Source organism: Panicum hallii, chromosome 5 (genome assembly GCF_002211085.1).
Source record: "Panicum hallii strain FIL2 chromosome 5, PHallii_v3.1, whole genome shotgun sequence".
NCBI classification, from domain to species: Eukaryota; Viridiplantae; Streptophyta; class Magnoliopsida; order Poales; family Poaceae; genus Panicum; species Panicum hallii.
This window is the reverse complement of record NC_038046.1, coordinates 56,025,847-56,041,594: the sequence shown is the minus strand read 5'-3', so window position 1 is coordinate 56,041,594 and position 15,748 is coordinate 56,025,847. Positions and strand designations below refer to the sequence as shown.

At 46.7% G+C, this 15,748-nt stretch overlaps 2 protein-coding genes across 2 annotated transcripts; both read right to left on the bottom strand.

Annotated features, from left to right (window-relative positions):
- Positions 1-75: 75 nt before the first annotated feature.
- On the bottom strand, positions 76-1,296 carry LOC112893770 (universal stress protein PHOS32-like). The gene is made up of 4 exons (XM_025961247.1): positions 1,021-1,296; positions 809-912; positions 556-674; positions 76-444 (listed from the first exon to the last, which is right to left on the bottom strand). The coding sequence occupies exons 1-4, from the start codon at positions 1,193-1,195 to the stop codon at positions 366-368; spliced, it is 477 nt and encodes a 158-aa protein (XP_025817032.1). The 5' UTR covers positions 1,196-1,296; the 3' UTR covers positions 76-365.
- Positions 1,297-3,109: 1,813 nt separating this feature from the next.
- On the bottom strand, positions 3,110-6,391 carry LOC112893769. The gene is made up of 5 exons (XM_025961246.1): positions 6,003-6,391; positions 5,717-5,800; positions 4,832-5,049; positions 4,616-4,663; positions 3,110-3,366 (listed from the first exon to the last, which is right to left on the bottom strand). Exons 1-5 carry the CDS (start codon positions 6,262-6,264, stop codon positions 3,226-3,228), a joined length of 753 nt encoding a protein of 250 aa, XP_025817031.1. The 5' UTR covers positions 6,265-6,391; the 3' UTR covers positions 3,110-3,225.
- Between the last annotated feature and the right edge of the window lie 9,357 nt (positions 6,392-15,748).

The window sequence follows — 15,748 nt, the reverse complement described above, 5'->3', positions numbered from 1 at the left end:
GTCCGATCCGGGAGCAGACGAATGAGGAACGGCAGCACATATTACAGTCCTCCCACTGCAAATTCAGCATCTCAGTGCCTGAACTTTTAACTTGGGCAGTAGATTTTTTTGAACTGATTTACATGTAATTATTTTTACCACTACATCAGGCTTAAGATATACATACTTCAGATAACGAGGACCTCTTCTGTCCGGTCCTGGTTAAACTCTAAACAAGGAGTAAAAGCAGCAAGCATCCACCGGATCAGCGCATGCCAAGCACACTCATTTTATTCTGACTACCATACATAGACCGATAGACGTTGCTGTTGCAGTGACTGAGCTTGTAAACAGCAGTGTTCAACGGGCTGACCGCCGCTACATGTCTACATGTTCTCCTTCACAACCGTCACGGGGCAGGCCGCGTGGTTAACAATATAGGTGCTCACGCTGCCCATCAGAGCCCTGAGTGAAGTAGCATGGAAGTAAGGACTCAGTCAGTGATTCATTTATCCAGCAATCTCAAGGGCGGGAAGGTTATCATCAGATTCTGAAAATAGAAGCCTGCGAGTTTACCTTTTGAGCGTGCTTAACCCTCTACTCCCTATAACCATGCAGCTGAGGGGAACCAGGTCAACTGCTTCATACAGCTTCTTTGCAGGGTCTCCGTAGAGTATCTTTGCAAAGACTTCAATCTGTGGCCATGCAGTTCCAACAGCTCAGCAATCAGCTAACGAATATGAATAGCAACTACCGCAGGGGGGGGGGGGGGGGGAGAACAAGAATTGCGTACTGAAAATGTGCAAATGAAATGAGAAATGACCCATACCCCTCTCTGATTCGCCACTTGAGTGAGGATCTCGATTGTCTCCTTGTCCGGAGACACAGCGTATGTCTTGGTGACATCTGAGAACTCAGCCAGAGGGATGAGTGCTGAAAATACACCAGAATACACATGCATGATAAGTCGGCGTGACTTCATGAGGCACATCGAATCGAATTAAAACCAAACAAGAATGGAGAAGAGAGGTGATCACTCACGTGAACCACTCTGTTCCCAGAGATGAACTGCGCCCTCTTCATTCTGATAGGAGCTCTTCACATGGATAAGTATGAGTTTATCACCGCTCCTGGTAAGGTTCGTCGATGCCCATCTCAGAGCTGCTTTGCTGCATGATGAGAAGTCCACTGCAACTCCAATGTTCCTCCCAGCCATGTCCGTCCCAAGTTGATCAGAAACAGGTTACAGTTTTCCAAACCACTATGGCTAACAAAAAGGCAATGGAGTTTTAGCTGTGGTAGTCCCTACTGCTGGGAAGGTCGTTAAATAGACGATTGCAAGTTGGAAATACCACATAAAAGGATGGAGAGAGAAAAATACCGACGTTCCCATTCTTTCTTTTCCTCCAAAATTCCTTTCCCATGTCGAACAAATGATCTTTATGCCTCAGTTTCCTTTACCCGATTCCTTATCATCATTTAGCTTCGTAGAAAACATGTTAGAATGGTTTCTCTGTAAATGAACGATATCTGATAAGGGACGTGCAAAGTAAAGATTCATGATGCAAAGCAAAAGATGGCAAAGAGCACATTGTTCCAATTTTTTCCATCCAAGTGTCACTGAAATCCCAGATTCCTTTATATCAGTTCGCTGAACAAATATCACCTGCAAGGGGGAAGTAGTGACCAAGAGCATAATTCTGATGTATACTGATTTTGACCGATAGCTGGGGCATCTCAAAAGCCAGTTTAACCAGGAATAAACTAAAATGAAATGCTTAAGAACTTCAATTGATTTTTCTTTGCAATAATTCTATTTCAGTCAGATAACAGTAATATGCTTGTTCATCGCAACAGAACTTAGAGAAACTTAGAGAAGCAAGTATGGGGGGAAATACGGAGCAGCTGATGATCTTGGCCATCGCCAATTGTACCACACGCAGGTCAAAAATATGCTACATGACAAGAAGAAACAGAGATCTTCGAAGTGGACTTGCATTGTGGAAGTACATCCTATGAGAAATAGCACTGGATTGCATTATATTCATGCAAATACTTTTTTACAGCTTTGGATATCAGTGCTTATAGAAAAAATTGCATTTATAGTTCACTTATCAGAATGTCAATTTTCTAAATACCTACTGACGGGTCCAGGGATCCGGGATCCCCAGCAGGCCCACTTTTTACTAGCATTCTAGCCAGCCTAAGACCACGCTTGGAACGGACGACTGTCCTCCTCATGGGCCATGATTTCGTCCAAACCGCACTAGGCCCGTGACCCCAACTGGCCGCCCAGTCGGAGAAAACCTAACTTGCGTCCCCGACCAAGGGCACACTCGGAGAATGAGTCCGTGCCACAGCTCTGACTCGGATCCTCGACCAGACTCCGCCTTACATGCGTCACTATCCCCGACTAGCGAGGCCGAGGCCAGCCATACCTTGCGTACTAGCGGGTTCCAGAGTAGGTGTGGCGGATAAAGATGCACGCCGAAATCAACTTGCCGTACGGGGCTAACCACTCCCCCACGGAGGGTTACAATCCCCATTGTTGCCACAACAGGGGGACACTGTTCCACATGCCTGTCCTTACGAAGGGATGAGGAGTGACATCATCACGATACGGCGAACACACCTCCGTCACGACGGCGTGACAGGACGTAGCACCAGAGACGGGACGTGACTGGCATACCGTACTTATCAGCACACGCTCACCCCCGCCCCCACCCTAACCGACAGAGCACAACGTACAGGGCCAGAATAAGACAGCCACTCCGCAACATAGGACTTAGGTGGTGGCCGTACAAGGACTCCGACTGATAGAATTAGCGGTACTGACTGACAGAGCTGACAACTACGACTAGCGGGGCAAAGGGACTCTCTCTCTCTCTCTCTCTTTCTTTCTACCAGCCCCCTCTCTTTCTTTCTTTCTACCAGCCCCCTCTTGGACCGTAAAAGGGAGGGTCATCGTCCTTCCTCCCTCGAAAGCTTATAACTCCCCAACTCTCACAAGCACTCGGACTCAAGCAATACATCCGATCAACCCCCAACTGGACGTAGAGCACGATTACCTGAACTAGTATAAATCTTGAGCCATCATGTGCTAGACCACCTCCGATCACAACGCGCGGCATACACTTCAAGTAGATTTAGCTGCCGGCCATTTCTGAAACCGACAGCTACTGTCGGTTAGAATTGATTCAAAATATCCACTGTTCATAGCTAAAATATATTCCACACGCACTCTTTTCACTTGACAAATGACACACGGTATATCCACCAACTGCCCAGCATTCCAACGAGATGCAGCACCCTTCCATCTGGTAATTCAACTGTTCCAATAGAGAAGAACTTGTAATCTTGAACGTCAACATTTCTTGTGCACACAAACTGCAGACAAATACACAAGTGTAATATCAAAAGGTTAGGCACGTAAGGAGCACACTGAAAGAGTAAAGAGAATAGAAAGTTGAGTAATGATAATAGCCTAATAGGCATTACTTCACAAATTAAATCCATTTTCAAAATTCAAGTCCGCAATTTAGTAAGCTGTAATTCAAACATACATTCTAGAAAATAAACTTACTAAAATGCAGTAGGGCTTAACTGAACCGAATTTCTACTGGGAACTTGATGAAAACTTATATTTGAAAGACACGTTTGTTGATTTGATAAGAAAATGCAAGTGAAGCATTGGGAAGCATGGAAAAGAACTGCAAGCATACAGTTCCAACATAGCATGCAAGCCTTAGTCTAAGGGTATTGTCTATTGGGTCTGTCCTTGTTGGTATACCGTTTATGATAGTATCAATAATAAAAAACACCCAAAGAAAGGGAACGGTGACCGTTCACCATCTCTAACCCTCAAGCAAAGAAAACAGCTTATGTTTCAGACTTTCAATGCAAATAAAAACTACACAAAGGTAACACAATGCATAACACATAGATAAGAAACCTGTGATCCTCCATCAGAGACAGAAGGATCTTGAAACTTTCCATACTTCTGTGGTTCTGCCTAAATTACAGTAATGACACCAACTCAAAGACTCAGTTACAGAAGTAGGGCCCAAAACTCAAAACTTATGAGAATGAATCATTGAATTCACGAACTACCTTTACGCAAGGTCAATACTCTGTTGATTGGGGTTCTGGTTGCCTAAAAATCCAACGCTGTCAGGATTGTGATCCTTTGTAGAACTTTTTTGTGTGGACAGAATATATTAGGGGTGTGTAGGAATCTTTATTCCAAGATTATAGGAACGGGAAAATCATAGCCATGATCCTAACAGGATTAGGAACATAATAGCGCAGCAAGGTCGTAGGATACATCGATACTGATTGTGATATTGACAAACTTGATGAGGTGATGTTACTAATTTGGTTATGAGAAAGCTATCACAGAGTAAAATGAGTTTGTCAAACTTTTATAATTCTGAGGGATCATGGGATGTTTCAGGGTCATGTAAACAGTGCATAAAGGCTATGCGTGTGAATTACAATATGGAAAGCAAAATCTGAATGAGACGAGACCAATGTAGAACTACTGTGCACCCAATATAAATTTGCAGGCATCCACTAGATCACTACACCCAGGTACCCCACCAAGGCCTAAGGGGAAAAATGAATAAGCATGACTCACCTCCTCCTTCCGCATAGCACGACTTTGGCCCATCTCCCTATGACGAAGCTGAAATAATTAATTGCATATTAGTTCAACAGAAAACACAGAGTAACCTCGTTAGTCAACTGCATCGCACAGCATAATGAAAATCTAAAATATCATTCCATGCTGAGCATCGCATATCTGTAGTTGCAAACATATTTGCCCATAAAATAACATAAACATTTGACTAACCTCCTGAAGAAACAGGTATATTGAATAGCGGCTAGGTCTCGAGCAGTAGATAAGAAGCAAGATATTGATGACAAGACCTAACGGGTATTGCCAACCAGACAGAATCAGAAACATCAATCCAATTGGCAGCTGAAGTTTCCTGACCAAAGGCCAGAAGGAACCAAGCTCATTTTTCAAAGATCCCGGGGGTGGCCTAGTAATGGGTTCTGATGGTTGCTCTGTGAAGACAAAATTAGAACATTCATTATGGTTAGAAAAATAAACACCATTTATTAGGGAAAAGTCAAGAACATTAAAATTTGGGTTTTCTATCAATGCTTAGCAGAAAGGGCTTTACAGATCTGAATGAAAAATAGTTTTCAGCAGCTAGCTAGGGATAAGTCAGTACAACAGAAATAAACCAGCCTTAGGGCCAGTCAACATAAACAAACTGATCCAAGTTTTTATTTCATCCAGTTTTGATCTTGAGGAGGCTAACTCAATGTAGAATGAGATGGCTCATTGTATCGCGTCAGTGGCAAAAGAAGTTTTAGGTCAATCGAGAGGAACACAGAGTGACCAAACAAAAAGAAACCTTTCATCTTTCTATTATATATATATATATATATACACACACACACACACACACAAATATGAGGAGTCTATTCGGCAGCTGGTGCCCTTTGAACTATGTTTAAGAAACCGGTTGTTTTGTCCAATGTTGCAATTTGGATGTTGCAAAACATTCAGGCACTAGCACTTCGACCATGTGTTTCAGAAAAATGCTGCTCTTCTTAGTCCATGAGCCTTTGTATGCCATTAACCTCCCATTGAGCTATATTCTGTGGGGCGCTGAAAAGAAAGCCATATTTCATTTTCCAATGTGTCTAGAGGCAGAATTTTCACCTCTTGTGGCAGCAGTAACCTTTCCCTGATGAAGTGACATCCCTAGTACGGTGCTGATCCCAAATCCTTTGAGAAGGTTGAGGCCTGAAAGCGAATACACGAAATTAGTGAATGTGACCCGTGTAATTACTACACTAAAACCTGGCTCTTGTTATGATACTCGAGAGCAACGAGGAATTTAGATGGGCAAACCAATTTACTCAATGGACAGGTAAACCACGTAATTTCAGTTCTGATTCTTGATCCATACTAAACAGAACTACAGAAGGGAAGAGTGTACGGCTACCTGGCAGCTGCGGCCGGAGTCCAAGGGCCACTCGCGCGGCGAGCGAAGGCCCGAACTCGGAAGCGCGAGGTTGGAAAGCGGGGCTCGAATAGCGCGCGAGGAAATGACGAACAGGGCTGGCGGCGACCGGGGCGCGGGAGGAGCAGGAGGCAGCGGAGGAGGATGAGGAGGAGAAGGCGCGAACGGGGGCGATGGGCGCGGAGCCGGCGCCCCGCCGAAGCGAGGCCGCGACGGCCTCCCTCGCCAGCCGCCGACACGCCATCGTAGTCGCCTCTGTCGCCTAGTCGCTGTCGGGTTTCGCCCTCGCGCGCCGAGGAAGAGGAACTGAGGAAGTAGAGGGGCTTGGGGTAAACCGGTAGCCGGTGAGTCGGAGACGGAGACGAACGCGACGAGGAGGTTTGGGTCGTGTTGGGCTCAGCCGACAACGTTTCCCTCACGTGGGCCGGTGTATTCTTATCATCGGGAGGATTTGCTAGGCCGATTTGGTTCGGGAGTTGGACTAGGCCGTATAGTAGATTTGGGCCCCGTCGCACGTTTCCCACTTCAAATCTAAGGCGGAAACCAATCGTTCGTCCGGTTCGTCCGGTTCGCCGTCGACCCGTCGTTGAACACGGCGCGTCGCAGTCGGGCTCAACCACGGGCGGAGCCAGCGCCCGCTAAGCGCGCTACAGTACGGACCCAGCCTAATTTATGGAAAAAAATGCTGTGCAGCCGGGATGCAAACCCGCATGTTTGCAGCCCCTCACAACCTGGTGAGTGGGTCCAACGAAAATGCCCAAACGCAGGAGCTGATCCCGACGTTCGCCTCCCAAGCTCGTTTCGGCTCCATGTTCGACGGCTGGTACGATTCGGCTCACAACCAACCGAAACATAGAAACCCTACCGACACGGAAACCTTCGGAGCTGCAGATCGCTTGGCCGCGGAACCATCGCCGCTGCCGATCACTTCGACACCATCGCCGCGGCCGATCGCATCGCCGCAGAACCGTCGCCTCCGCCCTCCGCCCATCGGATTGTCCGCATCCTCCTCTTCTCCAGCAGCATACTCGTCTCCTCCATCACCACCAATTTTAACGCAGCCAACGTCAAGATCAAGTGATCTTATTAGTGCTAGATGAACACAGACATGGAGCCGATCTTAATATCAATGGCAGATGAAGCATCGTTAGAGCCAACAATTGTGACAGATGAAGCATCCTTGGCAGTTGGTCCTAGTCAAGGGGATAAAAACACATTCGATGAAGCAACAGCAGATGAGGTAACAAAATAATTCTTAATATTTAAGAAATAAATCTATACTCTGTTCATGTACCTTTCATGCTGTTCATGTGACTTTCATGCTGCTCCTCTTACGATAGGTTGATCAAAAAGATGGCTGGACCGTCATCCTTCCTAAAGTTGGAATGACGTTTGAGTCCGAGGAAGATGCTTATGAGATGTACAATACCTATGCCGGTAAGGTTGGATTCAGCGTTAGGAGGAGTGATACAAAGCGTCGAGCAGATAAGACCATATATTCAAAACAGTTAGTTTGTAGCAAACGAGGATTTGGTAGCACAAGGACTGGTTGCAATGCTAGCATTCAGTTTGGTGTCAGCAGAGAAGGAGTTTGGACAGTCCAAAAAATTATATCTGGACATAACCATTATCTAGCCAGTCCAAATAAGAAGTGCAAGCTAAGATCACAACGACATATTATAGAAGCTGACGGACTACTCATTGCCTAAATACGAGAAGCTGGGATGAAACCATCACAAGTGTATGAATTCATGAAGCAATTTTATGGTGGCGCTGAAAATATTCCATTCTCGAGGACTGATTACAATAATGAGATTGGTCGAGAGCGAAAGAAATACTTAGAATCCAATGATGCGCAGACGCTGTTAGAAATTATAGAATACTTGAAGAACCAGCAGATTGAGGATCCTGCATTTTTTTATGCCATCCAAATAGATAAGCCAACTGGTCGTATAACTAATTTCTTTTGGGCTGATGGTCGTCTATCATGGATTACAAATATTTTGGTGATGCTGTCTCGTTTGACATCATATTTCAGACAAATAAGTTTGAAATGCCTTTTGCTCCACTCCTTGGAACCAACCATCACAAGCAGACAATAATTTTTAGAGCTGTATTATTATATAATGAAACTATTCCTTCATTTATCTGGCTCTTTGAAACCTTTTTGACAGCAATGGCAGGAAAGCATCCAATGACAATTTTCACTGATCAAGACGCAGCTATGGCAGAAGCAATTGCTTATGTATTCCCAAATACAAGTCATCGGCTTTGTTTGTGGCACATATATCTCAATGCTGCTAAACATCTGAGTCATGTAATTCATGAGCACCCTCGTGAGTTTCTACCTGCTTTTAAAAAATGTGTCTATGAAGATAGATCAGAGGAGTGTTTCAAGAAGAAGTGGAATGAATTGTTGACAAATTATAGCTTGGAGGATAACTCATGGATGGAAAATCTGTATGAGTTGAGAGAAAAATGGGCTGCTGTTTATCGTAACTCTTTTAAAGCTAACATGACAACAACTCAAAGGAGTGAAGAAATGAACAATATCTTCAAAAAAAGATTTCGTAGGAAACTTGGTCTTTCTGAACTCATCGTCGAATGTGAGAAAGTCTCCGCTTCTCTTCGGGAAAATGAGTTGGATGAAGATTTTAAGTCACGTATGAAGAAACCAGTTAATTACATCTCAAAATTTCCATTATTTAAGACTGCTGCTGAAGCATATACAAGGAAGACGTATTCTGAGTTTGAGGAAGAATTTAAAGCCCAATTTTCATTTTCCTGTAAACTATTACAGAATGAGGGGTCAATGTCAACATTCATGGTTACACATATGAATTCGGATTGTGGAGCAACAGTATTATTTAACAGTGCACATAATACCATTACTTGTTCCTGCAGAAAATTTGAGTCCACAGGTATGCTTATTTCTGAAAATGCAGATAATTAAAATTTTATATCCCAAATATATTTATGACTATTGGCTTGCATATCTTATAGGTATATTGTGCAAGCATGCCTTCAAGGTATTCAATATGAAAGATGTTTTTGTTTTACCATCACAATATATATTGAGTAGATGGACAAAATATGCAAAAAAAAAGGTTTTTATATTGACAAAAAAATAAATGGCAATGAGAACCTGAAAGCACATGCTGCACGTTTGTCTCGGATGGCAACATCCCTTGCACTGAAGTGTTCGGGGTCAAAAACACTTCTCGATGATTTAGAGAAAGTATTTGAAAAGTTGGAATTGGAAGCGGATGAGTCTCTAAGCAAGATTCGAGATGTTGATGTTCCTGTTGTTTCAAATGGTCCTGCTGCTACAGATGGGGTAAATAGTACAATATTATTTAGAGTTCCACCAGCAGTGAAAGGTGCAAAAACTAAACGAGCAAGGAATGTAGTTGAAAATGAAGAAGAAGGAGAAGAAAAAGAGAAATTTTGAGAAGCAAGGTACTCTTTATTGCATGTACTGTTTTGCTTAATCACCATCTTCTGTATTTAATAGTTGCAAAATATTTCAGGAGAAGGACCAAGTAACACTGAAAATATGTCAGCACCAAACTCTTCCACCGCTACGTTGGCCAACTTTTCAAGCACCGTGCCATGTTTCTTGCCTGGAGGATATACGAGTTTTTTGCTTGGTCTTGATCAAGAAGCCACAACTGCACGGAAATTATATTTTGATGAACCAGACAATGATACAGCTGTCGGTGTTTAACCGGCTGCCCACCGAGTGATATGCCCAAGGTGGTAAGTTTTGGGTGGGGAGACGCCGAGATCAAGAACTCGAAGGTGCAAGGAACACAAAGCTTAGACAGGTTCGGGCCGCAAGATGCGTAACACCCTACGTCCTGTGTGGTGATTTGTATTGCCTTTGGTGTAGAATGACCTAGAGATCCTCTTTTTGAGAGGGGTCCCTGATCTCCCTTATATATCCGAGAGGCCAGGGTTACAAAGATACTAACCAACACCAGCTGAGAAATCGTACCAGAACATATCTCGAGTAGATTCCCTCTGTATCGGTTAACTCTATCTCCTATTTAAACAAGATAAATAAGAGATAAATGAGATAAATAAGAGATAAGACGGACTTAATCTCTTAAACCTCTTTAAACTACGTCATGTACCCAGTCCCGTGGTCCCGGGTCTGACAACAACCTTTGAGGAATAGAGAAGTTTTGTTATTGTCAGTTATACTTCGTACCAGAATTTAAGTGACTGTACATTTTTAAACTTATGCACTGCTGTAACTTTAGGCATTTCTGCACTTGTGCAGTTGCCTTACTTCCAAGGCTTATCCAGAACATAATTTATTTACCACATGAATGCCTCAGATAACATATTACCATTGAACAAAAATATCAAATTTATTTTGGCATCAACACATTGTACAATAGGATTTACATGGGTGTCGAGATGCAACATTGCATCATTGTGACCAACTCTACAGACAAACACAAATAGTTCTACTGAATTCTACATCATCAGCTCGAATTGGCCTTGGTTCTACTGAATTCTGCAGAATTAACATTGCAGACAAACACAAATAGTTCTACTGAATTAACATTGCAGCATTGTGACCAACTCTATAGAATGCCTATCAGCTCAAATTAACCTTGGTTTTACTGAATTCTGCATCATCAGCTTAAGTTGGCATTGGAATTCTGAATCATCAGCGCAAGGACAGGGCTACCCAGCCACACAACGCACGCCTGAAGGCACATGACGCAGGGCACCGGTTGCCTCCTCGTCCGACTCCTCGCCCACCATCCGCCCATCGCGCAGATCGACAACCGAGGAAGCCAACAAAACAAGCAGCCAGTGAAAAGAAAAAGAGGGAGAGCCAGTCGCGGCCACGGGGTCGACTCACGCGGGCACGGCAGCGCAGCAGGTTCCGGCCCCCCTCCTCTCCTCTTGTCCAACACCGTCCGATGGCGCGGAGCCCTGATGTGTGATCCCTCCTTATCGTCTCGATGCTAGCCCTATTCCCGGCGGATGCCGCGGCGCGGCCGTGGCTCCGGATTGGGAGTGGTGGCGGCGTTGGGATTCTCGGCGGTGATTATTGGGACCGGTGGCGGTGGCGGTGACGATTGAGAGTGGTTGCGGGCGAGATTGGGATTGGTGTGTCCGTTCTGTTTCCTCCATGAGAGCTGCGATGGCTAACAATCTAAGATGGAGCCGGAAAGATAAAGCTGCAGAAAAATAGAGCCGAACCCAGCGGAACCAGCTGTCTGGGCATTTTCGTTGGACGCACCCACCAGGTTGTGAGGGGCTGCAAACACACGGCTTTGAATCTCGGCTGCACAGCATTTTTTCCTAATTTATCCCATATAAATTTTTATATTAATTAGATCCGAAATAATATTTTTATTTAGTATAATTTTGATCAGTTTAGCATTTATCCATTGGTTAAGTCCGGACTAAGCAGACTTTCTGGCTCCGGCCCTGGATTCAACAAAGGTTCGCTGTCGACCCGTCGTCGTACACGGCTCAACAAAGGCTCATGATCGAGGAGGAGGAGGAGAGGGAGAGAGAGATGATCACTGATCTGGCCCATGTTGCCGCAGGAAAAAGAAAATTCAGATTTGACCGTTGCTCACTTTTACAGGCACGACATGTTCTGAAGATCTGGGGTGGAGCTGCAGCAGCGATGAATGATGACGCAGGATGCGGCCCAACGAATGTCACCGCCGACGGCGATGATGATGTCCCCCTTGAGGCCTTGACCGTCTGCACCTCTTAGTCCTGGCGCGTACGGCCCGTATACGGCCCGGCCGGCTACATCATGGCGAGTATACGTACACGTACAGTCCCTACTCCCTTCCTTCAATGAAAATACAGTACATCAACTTTGGGAACAAAAGAGTGGAGGATATTAGGTATATGTACGTCACCTCTACAGTACCGGCAGCAGTACGGCCGGTACGCTCAGGCGTGTACACGCTGGCATCGGATGGTCGCCATCATGGCTGCCACCGGAGCAGTTCCGCCGACGTGGGCACGCCAGCCGCTGCCACCTCAGGTCTCTCGCCGTGCAAGGTCGTTTCGGTTGAGCTTTGGTTGCCTCTGCCTGAAAGCGAAAAGCTGCATTCTCGGAGAGTGCTCAACAGACAGCACGGCTGGATGATGCCATGGCGCTGTCTGGTGATCTGGTCCTCGTCCTCCCCGGAGCAGCTTAACCTGACCTGCCTGCTATTCGCCTGGCTTGCCATGCGGGCATCCTGACCTGCCTCGCACGGTCCGTCCGCTCCAGCCTCCAACCTCCAACTAACGGCAGGACAGCCGACAGCGGGCGCCATGGATGGCCGTGGCCTGCGAGTTGTTGAGCCCCTGATGCTGATGGTTTCGACTTTCGAGCCCTTTCTTTCCTGATGAGTTGAGACCAACGCCGTTGCTCACCACCGTGGAACCTCCGTGTCCCTCGACGGGCTACCATGTCAACCTTTCTAGCGACGAGATTGTGGGTTCAGATTTGGGAGGCAAGAGCAGAGCAGAGCAGGTTGGTTGCCACCGACAGGAGCCCCATCTCCAGCAGGCCCATGCCTATTCAAGTCGCTACACTTGACAGGGAGGAGCGAGTAGTATGCAGAGATGGAGACCGGTCAGTACTAGGATCCCGGCTTGCATTGCAGAAGGAAAATGGGCGCGCGCGCACGCACGCACGCAAGAGATTTCGCTCGGCTTGAGTCTCTGTCCACTGTTCATCTTTGCAAAGCACTGTGTTCTTCGCTGTGACACTGTGCAGCTCACTAAAATGCATCTGTTTTCTCGTGTCCCTGGCAACGCATGAAGGAAGAGCAGCAGAACCTGCTGGATGGAAGAGGATGACTGGCAGCAGCGCATTCACCTTCCGTGGTAAAAATCTCAGGAGGCGTCAGGTTAACAGCGGCTGTACTGAACTGATTAGATACTCGGATTTAACTCCCGGATCCTGCGCAGGCGCCGTGGAACAAATGCAGCCAGTGTACTGCCCTCAGATCACCACGGCAAGTCTCGTCGCCTGACAACCGGATCTTTTCCTTAAACTCCTGCCGTTTTAATTTGAACTTTGCCGCCATCCAAGTGACCCCGGTCATGCACCTGACCGGCGTCGATGTATTGACTACTGAGTCCTCAGGCAAGGCAAGCAGTTTTGAGATGATCAGGCCGGTTCAGACTCGGATCAATAGTTTACCAGCGTCATTGTTATGTTATATTTATATCTCTGCCCCCATGTTTGCTCCAGGGAGAGAATGTGACTGCATGTGCTGCCGAATTTCTTCTCCAGTTGGTAGATCAAGCCGTGCTATGCATTATATTGTTTGCACTTGTACAATCCCTCGGTCAGCATACTCCACAGGGGAGAAAAATAAAGGTGAAGCTATAAAGAGGAACAGAATGGTCAGTTGGCAGCCATAGTCATCACAACTCACAAAAGTGATTACTTGTTTACTAGTACTAGTATTAGTAATCAGACAGGCTAACCTTGGTCACTGGTCAGTGGCGTCATGGTGGTGTGCATGGAAATTGTAGGCAAAGGAGCACGCATGCCATCCCTCCATGAGCAAAAAAGGTGAGGGCAAGCTGCGAGCAGGCATGCCGGTACGCCATGAAAGTGCTCTGGGCTGTGGGCGCTGGCACTTCTATTTGAGAGGCCATGGAAAGGAGTGTAGTCATTCTAAAAGAACATGGATTAGACAGTAGGACGGCACTGGAACCCAGGCCACTGATCTCCCCCAGATCTCACCGCTGGCGGCCGGCAGCCACCATGGCTTCGCTGCTTGCTCCTCCCACTGACTGAGATATCCTACTCTTTCCCCCACACCCTGCGTGGGCTGTGCGCAGCGCAAAAGGCAGCAGCCACCCAGCCAGCAGGCAGTGGCCCTCATCAGTCATCGCACTCTTGTGGGCAGCTGCAGTGGCCGGCCGTGTGGCCCTCAACGAGAACAAGCAACCTTTATGAATGAACGCGATTCACTGCAGCGGTAGGTGCGAGAGAGATGCCAAAAGATTAGGATGCATCCTGTTGGTGTTGCCATGAATGGGGAGAGTACTGAAGAATTGAAGGCAAGATCGACTGCCCTGTGTCCATGGCGCGCTTGCGCTCTCTCTACACCGGTTGCAGACTTGCAGTGGACCTGGCCTGCCTGCTTGGATCATAGCACCCGCCCCCTCCTGCTGCAGCGAGTGAGATCCATTCAGGATCATCATAAGGTGTCGGCCATGGTGGATGGTACTGCAGGTATGCGTGCCATCGATGATCGGTCGATCCCTTGGTTGCGAGAGCGAGACATGGGAGTTATGATCCTTGTGGTGGTACAGTGCAGGGACTTTGAGCCGGCCAGACAGCCAGCCAATGAAGCAGCAGATTTCCCAGGGGGCGATGAAGAACTGTCTCTGGAGGTTGCTGTGACGCCATTGCATCGCATAATGGCTTTTGTTGGCTTTGTTTCTGCCTTTTGTTAAGGAAAAGGAGGGGAAAGTGAGACCAAAGAATGCCGAAACTCCCATGTCCGTGCCATTGCATGTGCAGACTTGTACTAGGCTGTGTCTTACAGGGAGTATATATGTACAGACTACAGCTTCTAGAGGCCAGTAGTGTACTGTACACCAGATCATCAGCACATTGCTACTACAGTAATAGACAGTAAGTTGACTACCAACCAACATCAACCAATGGTGAACAGCTGAACACCCTCAAGTGTGATGTATGGGCATCTAATGCAACACCCATGTGTCCTGAAATTGCTAAAAGACTAGTATCAACATGACTTGATGTATCCTCAGTTTAAATATTTTTTGCATAGGCAATCAGATTCTTACTCGTCGTCAGCGTAATCCAGAGCTAAGTTTTGTTTGAGAAATATTCAGAGTTATATGTAGTTGGTCTAAGTCCTGTGAGTGGCATTGTTGATCTGACCAGAATGTTAGGTCCAAGAAAAGCTGCATCAGCAACCGAAAGAAAAGGAACCTGCCCCTTTGATTCTGGCAAGGAAGCAAGTGATGTATGACAAGCAAAGTATGCATCTCATTCTCTCGTCTGGGAGCTCGATCAGATTCAGATGTGTCTGAACTGACCGGCCTCCGAGCATGGAGCCGGAGCCAGAACTGGTTTTTCTGACTCACCTACTCCACCATCCCGTAGGCAAAGCCGTAAGAACGGCTCTCACATGTTTCGGTGGAGCCGCTTCATCCTTTTCCTCCGTTTGGCAGGGCTCCAGCACAAGCTGCTAAAGGAGCCGAAGTCGGAATGGAAGGACCCTGATTGCTGAAGGGAGGAAGGGAAGCTACGAGCGAGGAAGCGATTTTGAGCATGATTGCACGCACCGGGCCGATCGATCGAACGAACTCCACTGCCGTGCCTTTAAAATTCCTCCTCCTGGCACATGCCCACCACCCCGCCCTGCCTCCTCTCCTCTCCTCTGCAGCAAAAGCAAAGCAAAAGAAAGGCAGCAACAACGCCCCCCCCCCTCCCCCCCCCCCTCCCCCTCTTTCCCTCCCTCCTCGGTGCAATGCACTCTCTCACCTGGTTCCTTTCTTTATTTATTCTCTCGTGCCCTGATCAAGCAAAAGTTGCGCTACTGCAAGTCTGCAACCTCCACAGCGTGCGGCCACTCTACTCAGCCCCACTATCTCAACCGGCAGGCCCAGCACGACCCTCTTGACGACGATGCCCAGAGGAGAGAGAGAGAGACGAGAGGAGGGGAATGTGGAGAGGGAGACAGCGGCAGGATATAAAA

Coding starts and splice junctions, on each gene's coding strand:
- LOC112893770 (XM_025961247.1), bottom strand. CDS start 1,195: ATGGCTGGGAGGAACATTGGAGTTGCAGTGGACTTCTCATCATGCAGC. Junction 913..1,020: donor CTGGGAACAGAGTGGTTCAC/GTGAGTGATCAC, acceptor GTGTATTTTCAG/CACTCATCCCTCTGGCTGAG. Junction 675..808: donor AAGTGGCGAATCAGAGAGGG/GTATGGGTCATT, acceptor GCATGGCCACAG/ATTGAAGTCTTTGCAAAGAT.
- LOC112893769 (XM_025961246.1), bottom strand. CDS start 6,264: ATGGCGTGTCGGCGGCTGGCGAGGGAGGCCGTCGCGGCCTCGCTTCGG. Junction 5,050..5,716: donor GGTTACTGCTGCCACAAGAG/GTGAAAATTCTG, acceptor TTGTCTTCACAG/AGCAACCATCAGAACCCATT. Junction 3,367..4,615: donor GTGCTATGCGGAAGGAGGAG/GTGAGTCATGCT, acceptor ATTTGTCTGCAG/TTTGTGTGCACAAGAAATGT.